General features: G+C 45.2%; 2 protein-coding genes across 3 annotated transcripts; both read left to right on the forward strand.

Moving 5' to 3' along the window:
* Positions 1–20: 20 nt before the first annotated feature.
* On the forward strand, positions 21–3,909 carry uros (uroporphyrinogen III synthase). Of its 2 annotated transcripts, XM_056297212.1 has the most exons (10): positions 21–48; positions 594–660; positions 764–847; positions 1,209–1,305; positions 1,598–1,672; positions 2,149–2,223; positions 2,339–2,422; positions 2,554–2,639; positions 3,024–3,122; positions 3,600–3,909. In XM_056297212.1, exons 2-10 carry the CDS (start codon positions 598–600, stop codon positions 3,720–3,722), a joined length of 786 nt encoding a protein of 261 aa, XP_056153187.1. In that variant the 5' UTR covers positions 21–48; positions 594–597; the 3' UTR covers positions 3,723–3,909. The 2 variants fall into 2 exon arrangements, with proteins under 2 accessions (XP_056153187.1, XP_056153186.1); XM_056297211.1 differs by lacking the exon at positions 21–48 and having other exon boundaries at positions 514–660.
* A 429-nt stretch (positions 3,910–4,338) lies between these two features.
* On the forward strand, positions 4,339–9,841 carry mmp21 (matrix metallopeptidase 21). Its single transcript, XM_056297210.1, has 7 exons — positions 4,339–4,478; positions 5,007–5,947; positions 7,716–7,855; positions 7,957–8,098; positions 8,323–8,580; positions 8,683–8,855; positions 9,536–9,841. The coding sequence occupies exons 1-7, from the start codon at positions 4,339–4,341 to the stop codon at positions 9,839–9,841; spliced, it is 2,100 nt and encodes a 699-aa protein (XP_056153185.1).
* Positions 9,842–10,686: the final 845 nt, after the last annotated feature.

Below are 10,686 nucleotides of genomic sequence, written 5' to 3' on the forward strand. Positions count from 1 at the left end.
TTACACCAGTTACAACCACCATGCACTCAGCTGTAGTGGCAGTTGAAGGTAACAGTATTTACGTACAAAACGTTCTCTTTTGTGGTTATATTTTGCTGATTTTAGCATTGCATGTGGCTAGTAAGTTTAACAGATTGAGCGGCATTCAATTAGTCTTGCTAACTGGTCAAAATGTTATGTCTCGCAATTTACAAATGGACCAAAATCTTCAGCGCCTTGCATAACCCTTAAGGCTGTCACTTTTCCTGTTCCCTCATCAGGAAAACAATTACACCACACAATAAGCCATGCACCATGCTTTGTGCAGATGAAGTAGAGTCTCCTGTTCCTATCTGCTGATTTGCTTACCTAGCTATTGCACAAGTAACTTGAAGAAGCATTACTGAAATACAGAATAACTTAATCACGACTTGACAGCTTTGTTATCAGCAGGTTGCAAATGACAGTTGTTGGGTGTAGCTTTAGCTTGTAATGCCATCACACCCTCCATGCTAGATGCATTTGAATGTTTGAATCCCTCATTTCTGGTCTGTTTGGTTCTGTTCTGATAAATTCTACTCTGTTTTATTGTTGCATTGGTTGCTGATCTTTAGCAAGATGCGTGTGCTTCTCCTGAAAGAGCCAAGAGAGGAACATTCTGGACCAGATCCTTACATAAAGGTAGAGACAACTTCTTATCAAGCTGGATCCAATAGCAAAACAACACACTTGTAAAGCTTTTAATTTTTACACACATCAACAAGAGTTTATATTGATTCCACAGGAGCTGATATCGTATGGACATGAAGCAACCTTAATTCCTGTACTGTCTTTTAAATTTGTCTCATTGAATACTTTGTCAGATAAGGTACGTTTTATTTCAGCGCAACACTGCATATCAGAATCAGAATCATGTTTATTGGCCATGTAGATTTGCACAAACATGAAATTTGACTCCAGTTTTGTGACTCTCACATTATACTTAACATAGAATAACAACACTAGAACACAACAATCTGCAGATGTATACACAAGGATTGACTATATACTGGCGAAATAAGAGGTGATAAGGTGCAATGGTGCAGAGAATATATGAATATATCAGAGATGCTGAAATAAATGTTTGCAGGTTACTTACATACATTATAACCTGACATATCTGTATGATTTTCACAGACATTTGATTAAGATTAAGTGAAATATCTTCAAGTCATTTTTCCCCCTCTTAGCTTTTCCAACCAGACAAACATGGAGGACTCATTTTTACCAGCCCCAGAGCAGTGGAGGCTGTGAGAATGTGTCTGAAAACGGAGGAACGAGGAGAAGGTGAGCGGCTGAAGGTGAACTCAAATTCAGGCAGTTTCTGTTGGAAGTTCCAATGATTCAGAATCAGAATCATGTTCATTGGCCAATTAGGTTTGCACATACATAGAATTTGACTCTGGTTTCGTGGCTCTCTCAGTGAACTTAACATAGGATAAAAACGCTGTATGTCATATGTCAACATGTATGACATTGTATGTTGCATCACACAATTATAAAGATAGGGCTTAGCTTGTCATCATTACAATTAAGTAAATTACACTAAACATTATATTCTACATAATAATTCCTCTAGAATGGAACAGCTGCATAAAAGACAGATGGAATGCCAAGTCTGTCTATGTGGTTGGAAAGGCGACTGCAGCATTAGGTGAGTTATTGCACCATTTGAAAACCTTTAGAAATATTTGTTTTTAATCGTCTTTGCATTTTTCCTATTCAAAAAGGTGTGTGGGGTTAACGCTGATTGCAGCATAGACACCTGGAGTCACAGATACATGTCAACTGATGTAACAACCCTCAGTCGCCTGGAATTGGGCCTTACAAAAGTGACTGTTTGCTGTGAAGCACAGCCAACAATATTTGATCTTTAGAGTACGAGCAGGTGCAACACCTTCCTGGCATGTGTGTTTTTCTTTCTTTCCTCCAAATAAAGGGTGACAATACGGCCTCTCTAAGTCACCATTTCTTCATCAGTCTCTTGTTTTTTTTTGGTCATTGCTTGCACAAAATTACTTTTAGGTTCACAGTAGTCTTCCAATTGTAATGAGTATTATTTTTTTTAATTTTACAAAAAGTGATTACATGTCTTGTTTGTCATAATTATTTGTCCATTTTCCTCTGTAGTACGGGATCTGGGTCTGAATCCACTGGGAGAGGACACTGGGACGGCAGACGTTCTGTCACGTCTTATACTTGAACGTATGACTGGACTTTATATCTGGCCTTAATATTCTCTGATGTCGCTTTGAAAGACGAGAATCCTATCAATGACCCGATAAACCCATATGTCCTCATGACTTAATTCTCGTCACAGGAGAGGACACAAATATTTTACCACTTCTCTTCCCTTGTGGTTCGATCAAACGAGAAGTCTTGCCCACGGCTCTGAGGGAAAATGGTAAGCATTCCCCTCTGTTGTGCCTAACAATTAGAATTCAAGGTGACTAGATTCCCACTGGGGCACTGCTAATTATGAGATAGTAATTGTGCTACCTGTAGCATTGCTGGGATTCATTTCTTTGTTTCCAGGAGTGCCCCTGGAGACGCTGACTGTCTATCAAACAGCAGAACATCCCGATCTGGAGAAGAATCTGAAAAACTATTTCACAGAGCAGGTTAAACTCTTATGTACCTGATAGAGAGAACGGCACATTCAGAATCAAGAGTCGCCTGTTCTGTTTGCCAAGAAAGCTTCTACACAAAACAGTTTTACTGGTTGGGTTGCTCACTGGGACATTTTTAGACATAACACAAAATATTGAGATAGATAGATAGATATACTTTAAGGATACAAATATAATTATAGTATTGGATAATTACAGAAAAGGTAGTATGATAGGTTTACAGTCGCAAAAGAAACAGTATGTATGTAAAAGGCAGTGTGACATGGTATGATTATGGTATGAGTATGTATGTATGAGTGGTCGATGGGTGTTAAGTCAATGTTTATGTGTTGATATGGAAAGAGACAACTGATGACAATGCTTGTGTGTTTGTAGGGCATACCGGCTAGTGTGGCCTTCTTCAGTCCGTCAGGGGTGAAGTTTTGCCTAGAAGTGGTCCGGAGGCTGTCAGGTGAAGAGCTGACTCGGATAAAGGTACAACTTCCTGTCGGTAAACTAAAAAAATTCCTCTAACCCAGTTTATAGTGCATTAGGGCGGCACGGTGGCCCAGTGGTTAGCACTGTTGCCTCACAGCAAGGAGGTCCTGGGTTCGAACCCCAGGTCCTTTCTTGCATTTTTTGCAAGTTTGCATTTTCTCCCCGTGTCTGCGTGGGTTTTCTCCAGGTGCTCCGGTTTCCTCCCACCATCAAAAAGACATGCATGTTAGGGTTAATACTCCTGTATTTGCCCCTGACCAAGGTAATGGAAAGAAGAACTGGAGTTGGTCCCCGGGTGCTGCAGCTGCCCACTGCTCCTATACAATAGGATGGGTTAAATGCAGAAGATAAATTTCATTGTAACCAAAACTCTCATTGTAACTGTCCAATGTCCAAATGACAAAAATAAACTGGCTGTCTTTCTTTCTCTTTAAAGTGTTGTTTACTCTTCTTTTTTTTTGGTTTTGTTTCCAGTTTGCAGCCATAGGGCCGACCACAGCGGATGCCATGGTAGCAGAGGGCCTACGTGTCAGTTGTGCTGCAGACAGGCCGACGGCTGAGCACCTTGCTGCAGGAATAGCCAAGGCCCTCCAGTAAATGACCGTCATCTCCAACCACTCGAATCCATCCTCTTTGTCTCTATAGCTCTCTGTGTTGTTTGCCTGCTGGCACTGGCTTCTTTTGTGCAATTTATAAAGTGCGTTTGCTTATTTATTTTTAGGCCTGTTTTAGACAATCTGCAATTTATTTTTTAAATAAATTTCAACTACTAAGTTGATGCAAAAAGTTCACTCTGTGTTTTTTGATATTTTTTTTCCATTTTTTTAACAAACCACTCGGTGTTAGAAAGAGTTTATGATCCATGTGCCGTATCTGAAAGGAAAGTGCCGGCAGGTGTCACATGTCTCCGCTAAGCTGCTGTGGTTGTTCAGATGAAAGTAATGGCCCTCACCTTTCTGCTTACGTCAACAAAAGTCCATTCCCGGTCAGTAGAGCGTTTATAACACCTGCAGTTTCAATTTTGACAATTGTGAATGGTGACAAGAGGTTCGCCGTTCACGTCCGAGTGAGGAAAGTGGGCCACACATTTAGTGGTTAAGGCGGTCGGTCACACATTACAGGGGCGTGGAGACGCACTCGGGCCTCACCTATAAAGCAGTGCGACATCTTGCTATATTCTCACAAAAATACCAGTGGGTTGACCAACAGCACGATGCTGACTTTCATCCAGCTGATCGTTTTTTTACCTTTGACGAGCATTACCACAGCGGATGCAGAGAAACTTTTCCACAGCCGGGATCATTCTGATGTGCAAGTTCCTTCCTCTCACCGAGCCGATCCCATAACGGACAAGTATACTGCAGAGGTATAACCAAAAAGATCTTGAGTTTTTTTTAATGAATTTGTTGTATGATCGGGCGGCACAGTGACGCAGTGGTTAGCGCGGTCGACTCACAGCAAGAAGATCCTGGGTTCGAACCCCAGGGTTGTCCAACCTTGGGGTCGTCCTCTGTGTGGAGTTTGCATGTTTTCCCCGTGTCTGTGTGGGTTTCCTGCGGGTGCTCCGGTTTCCTCCCACAGTCCAAAGAGATGTAGGTCAGGTGAATCGGCCATACTAAATTGTCCCTAAGTGTGGGTGTGTGGTTGTGTTGGCCCTGTGATGGACTGGCGGCCTGTCTAGGGTGTCTACCCGCCTTCCACCCAATGACTGCTGGGATAGGCTCCAGCATCCCGAGACCCTAAGTAGGATAAGCGGCTTGGATAATGGATGGATGGATGGATGGATGGATGTTGTATGATCATTGATATGAATTATTGTTCTGTAGATCGTTGAGGCTGAATGTAATCATAGCCATATCCTACTTAGTTATTCCTCTCTAGATATGGTTTCATCAAGCCGGTGTACTGGGAGGAGATCCAGTTCGAAGAGGCAGACACTTCTCTCAGCGATGACTTCTCAGGAGATAACCCGAGAGCCAATATTCAAGAGGGGGCCTCGGTGTCTCACTCGAGGGCCGACAGAGACGGCGACCGAGGTGAACACAGCAGTTTGACCAAGAGCCCAGAATTTGTTTCAGCGCTCAAAGAGTTTCAGAGAGTGTCGAGCCTGCCCATCACAGCTGTGTTGGATGACGCCACCATAGCGGCCATGAACAAACCAAGATGCGGAGTCCCAGACAAGGAGAGAGACCTGGACGCAAATGAAGCGCCCGGCACGGCGCCTGAGAACATCACCCCGTCAAACACAAGTGCCTCAGATGATCAAACCGATGTTGATGGCGACGGCTTCAATGAGACTCTCAGCAGCAACGTGGAGAACAGTTTGATCGGCCACCCTTCGTTCAGCACTGTCTCTAACTCCTCTGAAATTGATGGCACATTTAGTTTCAATAACACCGACGGCAATCTGACCAGTGTTTCCAACAACACCAGCAGGAACGACACTGAGGGCCTTTCTGTTATAGATGGCGGCTTGGATGCTACTTCTGTGGACGGCGTGGACGGTTACGTGGTGAGCGACGGCGTGGGTAAGCATCGGGGCATCAGTGAGGTGCAGCGCAGGAAACGCCACCTCGCCGCGCTCGTATCCAAAAGCAGGCGGAGGAGAGATTTGAGTGACTGGGGCCACATGGCCTTTTCCAAGACGGTGCTGAGATGGAGGCTGATGGGGGAAGGCTACAGCAGTCAACTGTCCATCGAGGAGCAGAGGTACATCTTCAGGCTGGCCTTCAGGATGTGGAGTGAAGTGTCACCGCTGGAGTTTGTGGAGGACACGCGTTCCCTGCTGGGGGACATTGACATCAGGCTTGGCTTTGGTACAGGTATGTCTGACATATGTATAAGGAAGAGAAGGAAAAAAGCCAATGGGTTGATTTCGTCTTCTGTCAGGTCTTCAAATCTTAAGTGGAAAAAAAGGAAGCAGTGTTTTGAGAAAGTTCACTAAAAAGGAAAGAATATCACTCCACGTTATGTTAAACGGGTTTGTGATGATGACACCGTGATAATAAGTGATAGACGTTTCATAAAAGCATGCTTTTTCGCTCGTTCTCGAAACTCTATAAAACGAATTCCACATTTTATTGTGTGCTCTGGAAAAACTACTGTTGCATCCTTGCAGCTCTTGCAGGTTCAATCAATCAAATCAAATCAAATTGCATTTTTTATAGCACTTTTCTAGCTGCAACAGCCACTCAAAGTGCTTTACAACTGATTCATTCACACACACACACACACACACACACACACACACACACACACACACACACACACACACACACACGATGGCATGGAAGTGTTGGAAATGCTGGTTCTCTATGATTGAAAGACTCATGCTGCATCCGACCACCAGGTCGGTTAGAGTGGCCTTTCTTATCGCCCTCTGTTAGACACCAGCCTGGAGGCAGCTGAGTAAGGCTCGGCTTTAATTTCGCTCCTTGTCTGTTGAGCACTTTTATCTACACCATTGATGGTTTCCGGGGGGGGGGGAAACATCGCTATATATAAACTTAGCACAAAAAGTAAGGAAATTTGTGTTTGGTAGATTATGTCTTTGTTGTAACAATGCTTCTTGGCAATAAATCTTATATCAGCCACCTGATTGTCAGCACCTGGGGTACCAGAAGCCCAAAACAAGAGTCAATAGCAACAGCAAAATAAGCTGTTTGGCATTGGCGGAGAAGATTTGACAAATTTTTCATGGGCGCAACCCACATACTCAGCTCTGCTGCTCCTCCCACAAATGCATGTTCCTTACAAATGTGGCACCATTTAACAAGGAAATAAACAGGCTTTCCAACGGTACAAGATTTATAGCCAAGAAGCATTGTTACAACAAAGAAATAATCTACCAAACACACATTTCCTCACTTTTTGTGCTAAGTGTGTGTGTGTGTGTGTGTGTGTATATATATATATATATTTGTGTGTCTGGATGGTATGGTGGAGACTTTAATTCATTCAACCTGATTTTTTTTTTAATTCAGGTTGAATGAATTAAAAAAAAAAGAAGAACAATACCAAGCTTTGAGTTGTTAAAGTCAGCACATGTCGGCTGGGCGGCACGGTGGCCCAGTGGTGAGCACTGTTGCCTCACAGCAAGAAGGTCCTGGGTTCAAACCCCAGGCCGTCCCAGGTCCTTCCTATGTGGAGTCTGCATGTTCTCCCCGTGTCTGCGTTGGTTTCCTTCCACCATCAAAAAGACATGCATGCTAGGGTTAATACTCCTGCCTGTGCCCCTGAGCAAGGCAATGGAAAGAAGAACTGGAGTTGGTCCCCGGGCGCTGCAGCTGCGCACTGCTTCTATACAATAGGATGGGTTTCAGGCAGAAGATATATTTCATTGTAAGAATACAACTGTACAATGACAAAATAAGGTGGCTTTCTTCTTTCTTCTTCTGTGGCAGCGTGCATCGGGTTCTTTATGGCTGACGCCTGTTGGTTTTCAACAACAGCTGTTTTTGTCGGTCTCCTGTTTCAAAAGAGTATCTGAATGAGCTTCACTGATGTTACTACTTCTACTTGGTTATGTAAGGACATTTACCACATGAAGATGTAAAACCTGTGTATTTCTAATCTCTGTGACCCAAACAGGAAGACACCTGGGGTGCAATCAAAGGTTCGATGGCACCGGTCATGAATTTGCCCACGCGTGGTTCCTGGGAGACATACATTTTGATGACGATGAACATTTCACAGTACCCAACGCTGGCAGGGGGATTAGCCTCCTTAAGGTGAGAAGCGTTATAATGACTCAGACTCACATGATCATGTACAATCCCACCAGGCATGGGAAAGTAAAGAGAGAGAAAAAGAAATGTTCATTATCTACTAGGTTGCAGTTCACGAGATCGGCCATGTCTTGGGTCTGCCGCACATCTACAGACCCGGCTCAATCATGCAGCCTAGCTACCTGCCCCAGGAGTCGGGCTTTGAGATGGACTGGATGGACAGAAAAGCCATACAACACCTTTATGGTAGGGAAGTGGGTTGTGTGAATAACTAGCATATAGTGGATGAATATGTACACACACACACACACACACACACACACACACACACACACACACACACACACACACACACACACACACACACACACACACACACACACACACACACACACACACACACACAGAAAGATCGGTGTCCAATTACAAAATCCCCTTTTCCTTTTCAACACACTGGTATCCGATGGAAGGAGGCTGCGAGGGCCGTTTCAGCACGGTGTTCGACTGGATCAGAAAGGAGAGGACGGCCTACGGGGAGGTGGTTATCCGCTTTAACACCTACTTCATGAGAGACGGCTGGTACTGGCTGTATGAGAACAGGAACAACCGGACCCGCTACGGGGATCCAGTGGCATTGCAAGTTGGCTGGCACGGCATTCCCGCAGACGGGGTGGACGCATATGTCCACGTTTGGTCTCGTCAAAGAGATGCCGTCTACTTCTTCAAGGGTAATCATAAATGACGAACTACATCTGGTTCAGCAGAACAGGCTTTTTCATGAAATAGCACAAAAAAAAAAGGTATTCTGTGAATGCTCACTTTGTGGACAGGCACTCAGTTCTGGAGGTACGACGGTGAGAATGACCGGGCCGTCACACAAGACTCAGACGGGCGTCGCTACCCGATGCTCATCTCTGAGGGCTTCCCAGGTGTCCCCGCTCCCATTGACACAGCCTTTTATGACAGGAGGGACTCCCACATCTACTTCTTCAAAGGCACACATGTAAGAACAGCCTCTTCTAACTCCAAACCTTCAGTTCGGTGGGGGGGGGGGGGGGGCAAGCAGGGAACAAACCTATGATGAAAATGTATTTCAGAATAAGAAATGCATTATCACCCAGCCATGTGCTAAGTTGTGTTCAAGCAAAAGCAATCTCGAGGGCGTCCGGGTAGCGTAGCGGTGTATTCTGTTGCCGACCGACATGTGGATCGCCGGTTTGAATCCCCGTGTTACCTCCGGCTTGGTCGGGCATCCCTACAGACACAATTGGCCGTGTCTGTGGGTGGGAAGCTGGATGTGGGTATATGTCTTAGTCGATGCACTAGCGCCTCCTCTGGTCGGTCGGGGCGCCTGGTCGGGGGAGAAGGGGGAACTGGGGGGAATAGCGTGGTCCTCCCATGCGCTATGTCCCCCTGGTGAAACTCCTCACTGTCAGGTGAAAAGAAGCGGCTGGCGACTCCACATGTAATGGAGGAGGCACGTCTGCAGCCCTCCCCGGATTGGCAGAGGGGGTGGAGCAGCAACCAGGATGGCTCAGAAGAGTGGGGTAATTGGCTGGGTACAACTGGGGAGAAAAAAAAGGGGGGGGGACAATCTCAGCGCTAAAATGGTTAACTGTGATATAAATGTAAGCTATAATTCCAGAAACAAGACTTTCTCTTGACAGTTATCCATCCAAACAGGTATACGCATTTGATGTGGAGGCCGAAAGCTTGGCAAGAGGCTTTCCCAAAAGCATCAGACACGTCTTCCCTCCAGTGGTGAGCGGCGACCATCCATACAGCAACATCGACGCTGCCTACTTCTCCTACAGCCACAATGCCGTCATTCTATTCAAGGGTACACACTTCTGGCAGGTGGCAGGCAGTCCGCATCGCCGGCGGCAACCCCTGCTGCCCCGCAACGGCCTGCTGCCGCACAAGGAGGTGAACCGGCACTGGTTCGACATCTGCAACGTTCATCCCACTGCACTGAAAATAAGCAGGTGAAAGGGAATAAAACTGTATTCTGTTGAGGAGGGGCTCTGTCATGCTCCTCCTCTTGGTTTTGAGTTGGTGCTGTCCACTGATTCAGCTCATTTACATTACATGTACTTGTCCAGCATGGGAAACATGCTCTTTTCTTTCTTATGAGTAGAAACTACTGTGTCTTGATTGTATTGTTTACAATGTCAATTAGACTCTCTGACAGACAAAAACAAATTGAAATACGGATATTATTATATTTTTCAGTTGAGTTGTTTTTAGTAATATGTCTTTACCCCCCCTTTTCTTTTTCAATTAGTTGATCATATTGCTATGAACACAGTTCTAACTAACAGATCTCTCATGAGTGCACACCAGGCCCGCCCACAGAAATAGCTGGGCCCCTGAAAAGGTCCAGTGAAACCCCCCCAACCCCCCCTAAAAAATCTGCTTTACTCATATTAACGCCTGCATGTGGTCTCTCACTCTCTCTTCTGCTAAACACATACATAGAGTAGAATGCAGAATATACTTTATTTGTCATTTCTACATTGTGAAATTCACTCTGCATTTAACCCATCCTCGCTGTGTAGCTAGGTGGGCAGCCGCCGTGCAGCACCTGGGGACCAGCTCCAGTTATTTCTTCCTATTGCCTTGGTCAGGGGCACAGAAAGGAGTATTAACCCTGACATTCATGTCTTTGATGGTGGAAGGAAACCGGAGTGCCCAGAGGAAACCCACACAGACATGGGGAGAACATACAAACTCCCCACAGAAAGGACCTGGGATGGCCTGGGAACCCAGGATGTTCTTGCTGTGAGTCAACAGTGCTAATCACTGCGCCACATACATGTAAACTGAGAGACTTA

Source organism: Lampris incognitus, chromosome 17 (assembly GCF_029633865.1).
Source record: "Lampris incognitus isolate fLamInc1 chromosome 17, fLamInc1.hap2, whole genome shotgun sequence".
Lineage (NCBI taxonomy): Eukaryota > Metazoa > Chordata > Actinopteri > Lampriformes > Lampridae > Lampris > Lampris incognitus.

Coding starts and splice junctions, on each gene's coding strand:
- uros (XM_056297212.1), top strand. CDS start 598: ATGCGTGTGCTTCTCCTGAAAGAGCCAAGAGAGGAACATTCTGGACCA. Junction 661..763: donor GACCAGATCCTTACATAAAG/GTAGAGACAACT, acceptor TTGATTCCACAG/GAGCTGATATCGTATGGACA. Junction 2,423..2,553: donor CACGGCTCTGAGGGAAAATG/GTAAGCATTCCC, acceptor CTTTGTTTCCAG/GAGTGCCCCTGGAGACGCTG.
- mmp21 (XM_056297210.1), top strand. CDS start 4,339: ATGCTGACTTTCATCCAGCTGATCGTTTTTTTACCTTTGACGAGCATT. Junction 5,948..7,715: donor CAGGCTTGGCTTTGGTACAG/GTATGTCTGACA, acceptor TGACCCAAACAG/GAAGACACCTGGGGTGCAAT. Junction 8,099..8,322: donor AGCCATACAACACCTTTATG/GTAGGGAAGTGG, acceptor ATCCGATGGAAG/GAGGCTGCGAGGGCCGTTTC.